General features: G+C 45.9%; 1 protein-coding gene across 2 annotated transcripts in view; it reads left to right on the top strand.

Moving 5' to 3' along the window:
- LOC125542371 (peroxisomal membrane protein PEX14-like) overlaps positions 1-16,346 on the top strand; it is an 80,617-nt gene that overhangs the window by 59,607 nt on the left and 4,664 nt on the right. Inside the window, exons 1-3 of one of the 2 annotated variants that reach the window (XM_048705390.1) lie at positions 15,253-15,485; positions 15,843-16,042; positions 16,144-16,192. In XM_048705390.1, coding sequence (XP_048561347.1) covers positions 15,452-15,485; positions 15,843-16,042; positions 16,144-16,192 — 283 coding nt within the window. In that variant the 5' untranslated portion in view covers positions 15,253-15,451. Of the gene's footprint in view, positions 1-15,252; positions 15,486-15,842; positions 16,043-16,143; positions 16,193-16,346 lie in introns of those variants that run through there. The other variant, XM_048705391.1, reaches the window with a different exon arrangement.

Consider the following 16,346-nt stretch of genomic DNA (forward strand, 5'->3'; position numbering starts at 1 on the left):
GACATAGGAGCGCTGGAATGCAAAACGGACAACGGGGAAAAAGCTCGGATGCATGAGACGAGCACGTATGCAAATGCAATGCACATGATGACATGATATGAGATGCAAGACAAAGACAAAACACACGGAGACAAAAACCCAACAACGCGGAAATAAAATAACTTAGTGCCGAAAAAGGCAAGAGTTGGAATACAATTAAGGTAGGTTACATCCGGGGTGTTACAACACTCCACCACTACGAAAGGATATCGTCCCGAGATCTAGGACTGGAATAACTCTGGGTACTCATAACGGAGGTGATCCTCGCGTTTCCAGGTGGCTTCACGGTCGGAATGATGTGACCACTTGACTTTCAGGAATTTGATAGACTTGTTGCGAGTCTTGCGCTCAGTTTCTTCAAGAATAGCGACTGGGTGCTCATGATAAGACAAGTCTTCTTGGAGATCAATGTCTTCGAAGTTGACGGTGCGGTCAGGAGTCTTGAAGCACTTGCGGAGTTGAGACACGTGAAACACGTCGTACACGTTTGCAAAGTTGGAGGGAAGCTCAAGTTGATAGGCGAGATCGCCTCTCTTGCTGACGATCTTGAAAGGACCCACGTATCTAGGGGCAAGCTTCCCTTTGATACCGAAGCGATGAGTACCTTTCATTGGAGAGACGCGGAGGTAAACATGGTCTCCGATCTCGAAAACCAAGTCACGATGCTTGCTATCATAGTAACTCTTCTGGCGCGATTGCGCGGCTTTGAGATTATCACGAATGACTTTGCACATCTCTTCTGCCTCTGTGATCAAGTCATTGCCAAGAAGTTGACGTTCACCAGTCTCTGACCAGTTAAGAGGAGTACGGCACTTCCTGCCATAGAGAATTTCAAATGGGGCCTTGCCCGAACTCGCTTGGAAGCTGTTGTTGTAGGAGAACTCAGCATATGGAAGACAATCTTCCCACTTCATACCGAAATAGATGACGCAAGCCCTGAGCATATCTTCGAGAATTTGATTGACTCGCTCGACTTGGCCACTAGTTTGAGGATGAAAAGCTGTGCTGAAACGGATGTTGGTGCCCATGGCCTTCTGAAAAGAATCCCAGAACTTGGAGGTGAAGATGCTGCCACGATCTGAAGATATCAACTGCGGAATGCCGTGCAGAGAGACAATCTGGGAGGTATATAGCTCTGCCAATTGAGCTGCTGTGATAGATTCTTTGATAGGAAGGAAATGAGCCACTTTAGTGAGTTTGTCGATGACAACGAAGATAGAATCATTGACACGCTTGGACTTTGGAAATCCAGTCACGAAGTCCATCTCAATATGTTCAAACTTCCATTCTGGAATGGCAAGAGGTTGAAGGAGACCAGCTGGTCGTTGATGTTCTGCTTTCACTCTTCTGCAGACATCACATTCATTCACGAACTAAGCAATCTCACGCTTCATTCGAGTCCACCGATACGACTGCTTGAGGTCCTGGTACATCTTTGTACTTCCAGGGTGGATAGAGAGGAGTGAATTGTGAGCCTCGTTCATAATGACTTTACGAAGATCACCTTTAGGCACAACAATGCGATCCTCGAAGAATAGAGTATCCTTGTCATCAAGACGATAGCACTTGTACTTGGGTTGACTCTTGGCAATCCCAATCTTCACCTTCTTCACCATAGCATCAAGAAGTTGAGCCTCGCGAATCTGATCTTCCAAAGTAGGAGAGACTTGGAGGTTGGCCAGAAATCCTTGAGGAACAACTTGCAGATTGAGTTTGCGGAAAGCTTCACAAAGCTCGGGTTGGTAAGGCTTGAGAATCAAACTGTTGCAGTAAGCCTTCCTGCTCAATGCGTCAGCAATTACATTGGCCTTGCCTGGAGTATATTCAATACTCGGATTATACTCTTGAATCATTTTGACCCAACGAGTCTGCCTGAGGTTGAGATTAGGCTGAGTGAAGATGTACTTGAGACTCTTGTGCTCAGTGAAGATGTCCACTTTTCGTCCCAATAAGAGATGTCTCCAAGTTAAAAGAGCATGCACAACTGCCACCAACTCGAGGTCGTGAGTGGGGTAGTTCTTTTCATTGGGCTTCAACTGGCGAGAGGTATAGGCCACAACTTTCTTTTCTTGCATCAACACTGCACCAAGACCTTGAAGGGAAGCATCACAGAAGACCTCGAACGGTTTGGATTCATCAGGAGGAGTCAGAACTGGAGCAGTGACTAACTTCTCTTTTAGGGTGTTGAAAGCGATGTCACATTCAGGAGACCAGACGTACTTCACATGCTTCTGGAGAAGGTTGGAAAGAGGCTTCGCGATCTTAGAGAAGTTCTCAACGAACCTTCGACAATAGCTTGCGAGACCAAGGAAGGTGCGGAGTTACTTCACATTCTGAGGTGGTTCCCAATTCACAATTGCAGACACCTTCTCAGGATTCACAGCAATGCCCATGGTAGAAATGATATGCCCAAGGTAGAGAACCTCATCGAGCCAAAACTCGCACTTTGAAAACTTGGCATAGAACTGATGTTCTCTGAGTTTATCCAGCACCAAACGCAAGTGCTTGGCATGATCCTCCTTGTTCTTGGAAAAGACCAAAATGTCATCGAGGTAGACCAAGAGAAGTCATTTGTGTAGGCGTTGAAGATGAAGTTCATCATGCGAGAGAATGTCGGAGGAGCGTTGACGAGGCCGAAAGACATGACAGTGTATTCATATGAACCATAGCTTGTTCTGAATGCTGTCTTGGGGATATCATGCTCACGAATGCGAATCTGATGATAACCCATACGGAGATCAAGCTTGGAGAATACTTGAGCACCTTTGAGTTGTTCAAACAGCTCATTGATGTTGGGAAGTGGGTACTTGTTCTTTATAGTCTTCTTGTTCAATGGACGGTAGTCGACACAGAGTCGGTCCGTTCCATCCTTCTTCTTCACAAAAAGAACTCCACAACCCCATGGAGAAGAACTAGGTCGGATGAGACCCATTCGCTCTTGAATATCAAGTTGCTTCTTCAGCTCCTTCAACTCTTCAGGTCCAAGCTTGTAAGGACGTTTGCAAACAGGTTCCGTGCCAGGCTCAAGATCGATGACGAATTCAACTGGCCGGTGTGGAGGCATTCCTGGAAGCTCTTCTGGAAAGACGTCTTGATATTCGAAAACGACTGGAATTTGAGAGATGGCATCCAGCTCGCCCTTCTCATTGAGAGAAAACAGTCGGATGGTATCATCCCTTGCGGCAAAGACAATTACATCCTCAGACGAATGAGTCAATTGGATCTGCCTGGCAGCACAATCAAGTTGAGCCTTGTGCTTAGAAAGCCAGTCCATTCCAAGAATAAGATCGATATCCGAGTTACCAAGGACCATTAGGGAAGAAATAAACTTATAGTCGCCCAACGTGATAGTAACATCTGGAACCTCCAAACTGGCACTCAAATGTTTACCGGGAGAAACGATATCCATTGATTTGCCCAAATGAGAAGAAACGAATTCATTCCTGGCAAAAAATGGCTTTGACATGAAACAATGCGATGCACCAGTATCAAAAAGTACTTTTGCAGGAACATCGTTAACAGGAAGGTTACCCATGATCACATCTGACGAGTCATCTGTCTGAGCTGCATTCAACAAGTTGACCTTGGCGTGCTTGGGGTTATGCTTGAGCACTGCATTGCTAGCAGATCTCACAGGAGGAGGAGGAGGAAGACGCCTCTGATTGAAGCATTTATTGGCATAGTGACCCTTCTGTTGGCACTTGTTGCACGTGACCTCTGAAAGCGGACGGTGATACGGAGCACTTGATCTTGGAGCTTGAAACGAAGTCTTGTTCTGAAAGCCTGGGTTGGGTGGGTGGGAAGATCCATTGCCACCTTTGCTCTTCTGCTGATAAGGCTGACGGAACGGAGGAGGAGGAAGCCAATACTTTTGCTGCTTAGCCACTTGAGTTGAGGAAGGAGTAGCATCTCTGAATCGCTTCTTGGAAGCATCACACTTGAGTTGAGCAGTCTCTTACTTCATTGTCATATTGTAGAACTCACCGTACTTCTTCGGCTCAAAAAGGACGAGAGCTAGTTGGAGATCTTCTCTGAGGCCACCCCTGAACTGATAAATCATGCTCTTCTCGTCAGGGACGTCTTGCTTGGCGAAACGAGTGAGCCTCTGGAATATAATGTTATACTGGTAAACAGACAAGCTGCCTTGCTTCAGGTTGCGGAATTCCTCACGCTTGCTTTCAACAACACTCTGAGGAATGTGATGAGCTTTGAAGTCTTGACGGAATTCATCCCAGGTAATCACACGGCCTCCTCTGGAATCTTTGTATTGCTGAAACCATTCTGCAGCTTGGTCTTTGAGTTGGAAGGAGGCAAACTTGACAAAGTCCTCAGGCCTGACGTTATTGCACTCGAAATGCTTGCAGATATCCATGAGCCAATCAGCGTCTGAGGCCTCGACACAGTTGTTGAAGGTCTTTGGCTGGTTAGCAAGGAACTGGTTGAGTGTAGCTAATTGATTCTGATTGTTGCCATGGCCTTGGTTCCCTTGGTTGCGCTCTTGCAAAATTTGCATGATCAGCTGCGTGTTTGCATTGGTAGCAGCCATCACAGCTTGCCATGCCTCCGGAGGTGGAGGTGGTGGTGGCGGATCCTGATTCTGATGCTGATCCTTAGCAGGAGCCATCCTGAAGAGGGTGACATCCGTTAGCATCTTGACAGACAAATATTGAAGATGAATCCAACGGATAGAAATTGCAACATATAGTCTTCACATCCGAACAAAATGAACGAATGCATTCCAATCGAAATGGTCACATATCCATAAATTGAGAAGCCACTTAGATAGAGGTAGAAGAATAAAACAACAAGGTACGGGCATGAACAAATACTTGGTGAGGATTACCCAATCCCAACCAAATATCCGCGGAAGAAGAACTAGAGCTACAAGAATTCCCACCTATGAAACTCCCGAACCTTTCCGGTTATGCAATCAGGTGTTGAGGATACAAGGGAAGCATAATATCTCACCCAAAGCTAGCAAAACCTACATCCAGCTGTATCCATCCTTCAACACATAACCAAGAGACCTTTGGAAATCATTTACCTCAACCTTCGAAAAGCATCTGTTATACGAGTTATGGCAATACTCCCGAACTCCCGCCCCAGTACTGGGTGGCGTCGAGGTTATCTCACCAACAACTGTATAAAAGAGATTTTCGATGTCGGTGAAACTCAGGTATTCCAGAATCTCAACGATAAAATTGTGACGACAACACCTCGGAGCTCAACTCCCCGGGACACTGCCACAACCCCTAAATGTCAGGAGGCACCAAGAACAATGTTCTCGTCACAAAACCATCAGAACAATTCCAAGATACCCTCGTGATCCTAAAAAAAATTAGTGAAATTTGAGAAGAGAAGAGTCAAAACTCTACGTCAGGATGCCTCACCAGAGCGACGAAGAGACTGAGGAGTAAAAAGAAGTCCTACTCTCCGATATATATAATCCTAAATGACTCAAAACATATTTCTAGACTCAACAACGCCAACGATTCGATCAAGCAGGGGGCTCCTAAGGTCGGGGAAGGCTCTGACACCAACTTGTAACACCCTCGATGCGGCTATATCTCCCACGTGTCGAAGCACGACTTAGAGGCATAACCGCATTGAAAGCAATGTCGCAAGTGAGGTAATCTTCACAACATCCCATGTAAATAAATAAAGGGGAAAGGATACATAGTTGGCTTACACTCGCCACGTCACACAAATACATAAATAACATTACATGCATCCAAATACACTCAAGGTCCGACTACGGAACCAAAATGAAGATAAACCCCAAATGCAACATAGTCCCTGATCGTCCCAACTGGGCACCACTACTGATCATCTGGGAAAGACACGTAGTAACGACGAGAGTCTTCATCGAACTCCCACTTGAGCTCGGTCATATCATCTGGAGCGGTATCATCGGTCCCTGTATCTGGTTTTGGAAGTAAACTGTGAGTCACGGGGACTCAGCAATCTCACACCCTTGCGATCAAGACTATTTAAGCTTATAGGTAAGGTAAAGGTATGATGTGGAGCTGCAGCAAGCGACTAGCATATATGGTGGCTAACATACGCAAATGAGAGCGAGAAGAGAAGGCAAAAGCACGGTCGAACAACTATGATCAAAAAGTGATCCTAGAACAACCTACGTCAAATATTACTACAACACTGTGTTCACTTCCCGGACTCCGCCGAGAAGAGACCATCACGGTTACACACGCGGTTGGTGCATTTTAATTAAGTTAAGTTTCATGTTATCTACAACCGGACATTAACAAATTCCCATCTTCACATAACCGCGGGCACGGCTTTCGAAAGTTCAAATCCCTGCAGGGGAGTCCCAACTTAGCCCATCACAAGCTCTCACGGTCAACGAAGGATATTCCTTCTCCCAAGACATTCCGATCAGACTCGACATCCCGGTTACAAGACATCCTCGACAATGGTAAAACAAGTCCAGCAACACCGCCCGAATATGCCGACAAATCCCGATAGGAGATGCACATATCTCGTTCTCAGGGCACACTCAGATAGGTCAAGCTACGAGTAAAACCAGCCCTTGAGTTTCCCCGAGGTGGCCCCGCAGGCTGCCCATTTCGGACCAACACTCAAAGGAGCACTGGCCCGGGGGGTTTAATAAAGATGACCCTTGGGCTCCGGAAACCCAAGGGAAAAAGAGGCTAGGTGGCGAATGGTAAAACCAAGGTTGGGCATTGCTGGAGGAGTTTTATTCCAGGCGAACTGTCAAGCGGTTCCCATTATAACCCAACCGTGTAAGGAACGCAAAATCCGGGAACATAACACCGATATGACGGAAACTAGGGCGGCAAGAGTGGAACAAAACACCAGGCATAAGGCCGAGCCTTCCACCCTTTACCAAGTATATAGGTGCATTAAGATAAACAAGATAATATGGTGATATCCCAACAATAAACAAGTTCCAACAAGGAACGATCTCCAATCTTCACCTGCAACTAGCAACGCTATAAGAGGGCTGAGCAAAGCGATAACATAGCCAAATAACGGTTTGCTAGGACAAGCTGGGTTAGAGGTTTGACATGGCAATTTGGGAGGCATGATAAGCAAGTGGTAGGTATCGTAGCATAGGCATAGCAAAAGATCAAGCATCTAGCAAGCAAAGATAGAAGTGATTTCGAGGGTATGGTCATCTTGCCTGCAAAGTTCTCAGAGTTGTCTTGATCCTCGAAAGCGTACTCAATGGGCTCCTCGTTCACGTACTCGTCTCCCGGCTCTACCCAAGCAAAAACAACAAGCAAAAGGAACACAATCAACCACATGCAATGCTCAAGCAACATGATGCAAACATGGTATGATATGCGGGATGCGACATGTGATGCATATGCGTGATTTGGAAAGGAATGATTGAACCTGGTCTCAATTTGGAAAAGCAAGAGTGCCACTGGAAAGGGAGGTGATTTCGGTCAAAATTGATATAAAGATCACCGGAATCGGATGCACGATTTGGAAATGGCAAGCAAAACAAATATGGCACCGGTCTGCGATTAACAGCAAGTAGCCATCTAAATGCAACAAGAACAACATGCTACAACACTCCAATATGACAACAAAATACATGGCAGGGATCCACTCATAATGCTTGACAAAAAATGAACAATGAGCTATGGCTAATTCACTCAATAGCAGGTTCAAACAAGCATAGCAAAAGTGCAAAAGATAACAGGTTTCAGACTTAGTGAAATTAACAGCAAGTCAGGAATTTATCAACAGGAAGCAATGTTTAGAGCATGATAACTAGATGCTACAGGAACATATCATGGCAAAGCAAGGCATGGCATGAAGCTACTCAAAGCATATAACAAAAGTCCCTTAGGGACCATGAGCCAAAAGGGATCAGAAAATACAATTGCAAGCATGTGAACATAGCAAAAATATAAACAGATTCAGACTTAGTGAAAAAACTGGAGCATGCAAAACAGATAACGAGTAGGCATGTTAACGAGCTCGATGCACTCACTACGAGGCATTGCATGACAAACTAAGCATACACCCAGCAAATAGACATGGCATAGAAGCTAGACATGGCAATAACAACAACATAGTATGCACGGATCAAGAACAACATCCTCGGCAAAATTGCTAAACATGTTAACAATCTGCCAGGAACATTTTATAGTAAAAGTAGAGCTCGATTGACTCAAGCTAGGGTGCTCCATAATTGCAAACAAAGACATGGATGGATAGAGCACAACATTATCTACAAAACATCCTTACTGATCATGCTGAAAAGAGGCACGGATCACTAGGAAACAACATGAACATATGGCATAAAAATAATGACAGGGCAAGGACTTAGTGAAATTCTAAGTCCCTGAAATCAGCATCAATGAGTAAGCTACTTTGCAAGCTTGTGCTAGTAACCACAAAGATCACAAAAATACATGGCATACATCCCTGTAAAGATGGCATGGCATTCTTCAAAACACATGTAGACCTCAGGATCATAGCATGCACACATTAATCATGGCAAAAATGACAAAAGTGCATTTATTGAAACAGATCTGAAACTATCCTCACATAGCCCTCTTCCAATAGCATTTCGGGCATCAAGATAAGCTCAAATGAAAATGATTCAATGAGATGAAATGATGTACTCGTCGAGACGAACATTTTGATATGCTACACGCACGAATCAGAGTCACGGTGAGGAAATTATGACATGTCAAAGTATGCAAAAAAACCTAGGGTTAGGAGGGAAAAAGTCAACCGAGAATTTGGATCTGGATCTAGATCTCGCCGGAATCACTGTTCATCACGCCTCGCGAGGTTCGTTGGCACTGGAGTTGGACTTGGAGCCGCCGGAGAGGACGAGGGCGCCGAGGAGGAGGCGCGGTGAAGGTCCGGCGAGGCGCGGTGGCGCGGGGTGGCGCCGGAGCGGCGGAACGGTGGGCGGCGAGCTGAGGTCGCCGGCTGGCGCGAGAGGAGGCGCGGCGGAGCCGGCGAGCTCGGGCGGCACGCGAGGGAGGCAGGCGGCGGCGTCGGGCGCGGGGGCGCGGCCCGGTTGCGCGGCGAGGAGGGCCGGCCTCGGGCCCGGCGGGCTTCGACGGCGGCGGGGACAGGAGCTGCCACGTGGCGCTCGTCTATTGGAGCGGGGCGGTGTCCGGCGGCGGCGCGAGGAATTTTAGGGTTAGGGGGAGAGGAGACCCGGGATTTCGAGAGGGTGGCCTATTTATAGAGGTAGGAGGAGTTAGGAAGCTCCAGATGAGGTGCGGTTTGCGGCCACGCGATCATGATCGAACGGTCTAGGTGATGGAAGGGGTTTAGGTGGGTTTTGGGCCACTTTGGAAGGGTGTTGGGCTGCAACACGCACGAGGCCTTTTCGGTCCCTCGGTTGACCGTTGGAGTATCAAACGAAGTCCAAATGATACGAAACTTGATAGGCGGTCTACCGGTAGTAAACCAAGGCCGCATAAAAAGTCTCGGTCTAATCCGAAAATGTTTAACACCCGCACACGAAAAGAGGTAGAAAGGGACACCGGGTGACATAGGAGCGCCGGAATGCAAAACGGACAACGGGGAAAAAGCTCGGATGCATGAGACGAACACATATGCAAATGCAATGCACATGATGAAATGATATGAGATGCAAGACAAAGACAAAACACACAGAGACAAAAATCCAACAACGAGAAAATAAAATAACTTAGTGCTCAAAAAGGCAAGAGTTGAAATACAATTAAGGTAAGTTACATCCGGGGTGTTACATAATCCAAACAATCTAGAGAGTTCATCTAATGGTTGCATGCTAGTCTAGTAGGTTGCTAGGGATCGGCCCCATCCATGGACGTGCCCAGTTTTAGTTCTCTAGAATAATTATATAAATGTGTGTACTTCTTGTTTGGCACATGTGTGGGGCTGATTATTCTTCTTTAAGTCTTACACCTATGTATCTTGTATAAGGTGAAACATGTAGCACCTTAGCAATTACTTCATCAACGGAAAAAATAAATAAATAACAATTACTTCATCATTTCAAGCTTTAAGATGTGTGAACTCTATATTGGCTGGTCATAGTGGGGAGTAACTTATACTAGTGTCATGCATATGACACTAGTCTAAGTTACTACTTCCATAGTGCAAAGTAATATAATAGTAGTGTCATAGGTGAATTCATTTATTAGCTTGTAGACTCATCTTTTCTCGGGAAGCGCTATGTTACAGTAACATATTATGTTACTCTAAGCACCTCTCTCCTCATTAACTACGTGCCACATAAGCAAAATTTTCTTGAAGTGTGCTATGTTACTATTTAAGTTACTCCCACTATGACTAGCCTTAGTTAAGTATACCTATTCCGCAACTCAAGAAAATTTATCACATGTAGACAAATAAGTTCTCCACCAACTTTCACCTGCTCAAATATTGATTTCCCCCTTTATATAAGCCACTCTCTTTCCATAGGAGTAGATAGATATGTTGCACGCCTTCACTTTGTTTTAACTTGTTGGTAACATTAGCCGAGTCATCAAATAGGTCGTAGTCATATAAACAATAGAGGGGCATGCACATGAAAGAAGCTAAAAAGATAAATGAACAAACGATGGAAATATGAGGCGTCGGTAATTGGGGTGGAGCGACCTTGACAACTGACACGGGATTGAAATGATTATGGTGTCAGGCCTTCGTCCCAAGTCGAGCAGGACTTGAAGAAACCACGGTTGTAGTGCTCGAAACCGCTAGCATTACAAGTATCTTGTGTGTTTCATTAGGCACCATGCACGTGGATTACAAGCAAGCACGGTTGTCCTTTCCTATCAGAGAGGGAGCTTGATCGAGTTTTTGACGTAACCTTTAGTTTCGTCACACATTGTATTCGAGGGAACCTGCACAAAGATGTACCATATAGTTCTTACAGGTTAGTTAATGGCGTAAATCAATAATAACCTCCATCGGTAAGATGCAAATAAATAAATTATTATAGAACAGATTAACCTCTTGTCAGTTTCCCTTTGGAAAGTTATTTCAAGAAATGCATAGAGTTCTTTTCTGTATTCTTTTCTGTCCATATTTTCATCTGAAGATAAAAGCACGTGTGAATATATGTGATGCGCGTACTCTCTCCGGTCCTGCTATTATCCACTTCCGCTGCTGCCCGTCGTCGGCGAGATCCCGTGGTTGATGCGGCCGTGAACTCCCCCGATGGCCACGCAGCCGCCCAGCTCCTCGCCACAAGGTCAGATTCCTCACCTTGGCCCGATTTCTTGATCTGCCTGGTCAGATTTTCCAAATTATTTTAAAACTTTTTAATATATTTTTTGAATTTTTGTAAATACCGAGCTCAAAAATAGCAAATCAGACGGATCACAGCATGACGTGAATCACCTAGCAGATGTGTGATGAACTCAGTGTAAGGATCATCCTGCCACTTAAAAAAAATGGCAATCAACATCCTGTAGCACACACATGTGTGATGAACAACAACAAGCATCAGTCCACTACGCGCCGTGTGAACTCAAATACAGAATATGAGTAGAGTCCGGAAAAACCGATATTTTACCTTCGTTTTTGAGAAATTGTAGTACCGGCACCCTGGATTCGCAAGGGTCCGGGAAATCCAGCACAATGCCTTCACGTTGCAGTGGCACGGAATCTCTGGTGCATACTGGAGCGACCACTCCTGGTATGGCACAGGCGAATGTGACTGCGACGGCGAGGTCAGTGACGAGGGGCTAAATTTCATGTTTTGATCTTTTTCTGATATCTATTCGAGATCTGATCCTAATCTGATAAAATTTCGAGATCTGGTTCTTTTGCTACCGTTAAGGTCCATGGCGGTATGGTCTAACAGCCTACCGCCAAGGTCCCTGGCGATAAGGTTGCATGTCTTACCGCAAAATTCTTCTAAATGTTGAACACAGTGCGTGCTCGTGCCTACCGCCAAGCACCTTGGCGTTAGGGTTGTACAGTCTACCGTCAGTATGTTTGGCGGTAGGGATATTTCCTACCGCCAAGGTCCCTAGCGGTAGGCTGTTACACCCTATCGCCATGGACCCTATCGGTAGCAAAAGGGTCAGATCTTGAAAAAAATTCCAAACTAGGGCCAGATCTCGAATAGATATCAGAAAAGGGTCAACAAACAAAATTTTGCCGCGACGAGGTGATGTGGCTCCTCGAAGAGATAGAGGACGGCGGCCGCGACATCTATGCCGACGAAGAGCTGCGCACATCCAGGACGAAAACGAATCGCCGCCAGAAGAAGAGAGGAATATAGCTAAGGTTCCTCGCGACTGAGAGAAATAAAGGAGGGGGTGTTGGATTTCAACGCATTAGCCTCATTTGGGGGAAAAGTATACTTTGCTCTTCTCTTCCCACAATTAATCTAGGCAATCAAGAGAGTCCATCCACAGTGGTTGCATGCTAATCCATTGGTTTTTTACATAACGGCCCATCGGTGGTTGCGCCTAATTTTACTTCCCTAGAATGATCGTATTAGGCCTTCTTTGGTTCATATGATAGGAATATTATAGAAAGTGAAATGACATGCATCTCAATTCCTATAAAGAAAGAGATGTCATTTGATGCATATGATAGGAATTTTTTCACCGAGTCTAGGCTAATGTTTTTTCCCTTTGAAATGTGAAGGATTGAACCCTATCCTACATAGGAATAGGAATCCATTCCTACAAACCAAAGGAGGCCTAATGTCTGTAGTGCTTGTTCGGCACATGTGTGGGTCTACTGATAAAGAACGGATTGCTTCTGCCCATTTAATGTCAGTATTTTTACAGAAACCCCCCTCTATTTTTAGGTAATTAACCAGCTATCCACATTTAAGTGAGAAAACAAACCTTTTTACTATTTTTATAGAAAAACCCCTCCCTTCCTGGTAAATAACCCACACTCTACCATTAAGTGATGGAAACGAATCGTCTTTGACATTTTAGCAGAAACCCCCTGCCGTTTGTATAATTAACCCGCAATCCATCTAGAACAAATAATAATTTTAAAAAGTACCCGAATCTTTTAAATGCTAACTCCAACTTTAACATGTTATATATGAAATTTGATTAGAAAAATATGTAGAATATGAATATCATGTTATTTTACCTGTTAAATATTTCTAAAATGGTATTTAGGGTGCAACCCTAATCAATAGGGCACAATCCATCTTTCTTTCGTATCGACACTGACTTGGATTGCAATGAATACCTCATCAAAGCCAAATTGAAGATGAAAAAAAACATTGATAACAATGCATGTATGCCTTGGCATAATCTTGCATGAAAAAAAGCAGATTTCTCATCTTATACCGAGAGAGACGCCTCGGCAAGACCTATTGGGGTCTTAGTCATGGTTATTGGGTTAGGGCCGTGCGGTATTTTCTTCTCACGTTGCAACACACATGCTCTTTTGCTAGTAAGTCTTACATATGTGTATCTTGTAAGGTGAAACATGTAGCACCTTACCAATTTACTTCATCAGTTCAAGCTTTAAGAATAGTAAAATCTACATTAGTTAAGAAAATTATACCCACTACAACTTAAGAAAATTTACCACATGTAGATTAATAAGTTCTCCACCAACCTTCATCTGAGTAAATATTGATTTCTCCCTTTATATAAGCCGCTCTCTTTTCATAGGAGCAGACATATATGTTGGGCGGTTTCACTTTGTTTTAATTTGTTAGTAGCATTTGTCTAGGTCATCAAGTAGGTAGGTAGAGAGCACATGAGTGAGAGAAGCTAAAGAGATAAATGAACACACGATGGAAATAGGAGGCGTGGTAATCGGGGTGGATCGACCATGTCATGTGCCACATGAGCAAAATGATTACGATGCCATGGCTTCACGACAAGTCGAGCATGACCTGCAAGACACGCGGCTAAGTGGATCTGATCTCCATTACGAGTTGTCTTGTGTGTTTCGTTAGACACCGTGCATGTAGATTACAAGCAAGTATGAAGGACCTTCCTCCTAGATAGAGTACTCTGGGACAACTTTGCTGTTACTTCTAGTCTCGTCGCACCCTGCTGCGTCGCCACCGATAGAGCGAATTGTATAGAACGAAATTGTTTCATATAGTTCTTGCATAGAAAAAAAATCATTTTAGAACGGATAGTTGCCAAATTGCTACTGTAGCCAATTTCCTATTGAAAAGCTGTTCATATATGACTCCCCAAAAAAATAAAGGAAAACGTTTAAAATCATCCGGTTGATTTCCTCCTCGCGTAAACCTCCTTTCCCACACGACACGTGCCATGTGGGGTCAACCAGCCAACCTTATCTTCTCCCCTTCCACCCGTCTTTCTTTCCATCGCTTTTCCCCTTTTCTCATCTATCTCATCTGCCATTGATATGAAGAGATGCTTGCTCCATGGCCGACCACCGCGCATCCCTTGCCATTGGCAACATCCACCGCTGCTGCAGGCCAAGGACGGCATGCGGCCATGGCAGCAGCCACCATGTTGCGATGTTGCGCCCCACTCATGCTGCGTCGCAGCATCCCGTCGCCGCCATGCTTCGTCCCAGCACCCAGTGTCGCCGTCATGCTGGTGGTGGCGCTGCAGTGAAGCTTCGCCGGTGGGCTGCAATGAAGCATCGTCGGGACCGTTGATGTTGCAAGGACTCGCCCGTGCTTAGACGGCGGGCTGCAATGAAGCATTGTCCTTGGGCCGTCGGTGCTGCAAGGAGTCGCCGGTGGGCTGCAATGAAGCATCGTCGGGACCGTTGATGTTGCAAGGACTCGCCAGTGCTTAGACGGCGGGCTGCAATGAAGCATTGTCCTTGGGCCATCGGTGCTGCAAGAAGTCGCTGGTGCTCTGACGGCGGGATGCAATGAAGCATTTGTCGGGCCGTCGGTGTTGTATGGAGTGACCAGTGCTCGGACGGCGGGCTCCATTGAAGCATGGTCGGGGCCGTCGGGGCTGCAAGCAGTCGCCGGTGCTCCGACAACGGGAGGCAATGAAGCATCATCTGGGCTGTCGGTGTTGCGACGAAGCTTCACTAGCCGCAGGTGTTGTAATGGCGAGCGACAACCAGCGCTCCGATGAATCAGCGTTGCACTGCTGTTCGGGGGCAGTTACTACTAGTTACTACTTCCCGTTGTGCACATGCGTGACGTGCGTTGTGTGAAAGAACCAATCCAATGGTTGTGGCCCTTTTCATCGGACGGTGCGCAAGGCGACTGATTTCTCCACGAAATAAGCCGGCTGATTTGTAGCAGCGGCCAAAATTAAAAGTTTGTTTATATGCATAGGGCTCTTTTCTGTATTCTTTTCTCTCCATATTTTCATCTGAAGATAAAGCACGTGTGAATATACGTGACGCGCGTACTCTCCCCGGTCCTGCTATTATCCACTTCCGCCGCCGCCGCCGCCGCCGCCCGTCGTCGTCCTCGTCGTCGGCGAGATCCCGCGCTTGATGCGGCCGTGAAGCCACACCAATGGCCGCGCAGCCGCCCAGCTCCTCGCCGCAAGGTCAGATTCCTAACCCGCCGGGCCGAAACCTTCCTGATTTCTCAAGCTGCCTGGGAACCCTCCTCGCGCCTCGCTGATTAAGCAGCACCCTGCGTGGGGGATCTCGTGGGTAACGAGAGGCGAGGGTTTGTATCAGCACATGCGGGCGATTAGATACCCTCTGGGCTCGTCGGATTGATGCTAATCGAACTGGGTTCCACGATTCGCGGTGGTCGATCCCAGCTCAAATCTCTTTTGAAGTTCGCGAGCAGCTTTGTCAAATTGGGGCTGATGTTGAAAGATCAATTTTTGTCAGACCTGCACTGTTCTTAGAGTGAAACTGTATATATATATATTCTAACTTTTCTAATGCCGCAGATGGTTCCGGCGGAGGCGGATCCTCGGAAAATCTGGTACTCCAAGCCCCACAAGCAGTGCGGGAGGATTACGTGCAGAACGCCGTCAATTTCCTCGCGCATCCGAAGGTGAAGGGTTCACCGGTGTCCTACAGGTACTCTTTCCTGGAGAAGAAAGGGCTCACGAAGGAGGAAATCGACGAGGCCTTCCGTCGGGTTCCTGTAAGTTGCTATTTTCCGGTCACCTCCGCACGGATGTTTTAGCTGAGAAAATGAGGAAGAGAATCAAGTGTTGTGTTCCTGATTGGCTTGATGTCTTGCAGGATCCGCCGACAAGCAGTACGGATGCTGCGGCTGTTGGTTCGCAACAAGGTATCTCCACATGCTGAATGGTTGAGCTAATGAAGTAATGGTTTACAGTATTACTCCTCTGTTAATTTGTTTGCTGTTTAATTGGATGGATCTCTTTACATTATGTTCAATCTATGCCTTGCACACAGCATCTTGTATTTATGTAATTTTGACT

This window comes from Triticum urartu, chromosome 3, assembly GCF_003073215.2.
Source record: "Triticum urartu cultivar G1812 chromosome 3, Tu2.1, whole genome shotgun sequence".
NCBI classification, from domain to species: Eukaryota; Viridiplantae; Streptophyta; class Magnoliopsida; order Poales; family Poaceae; genus Triticum; species Triticum urartu.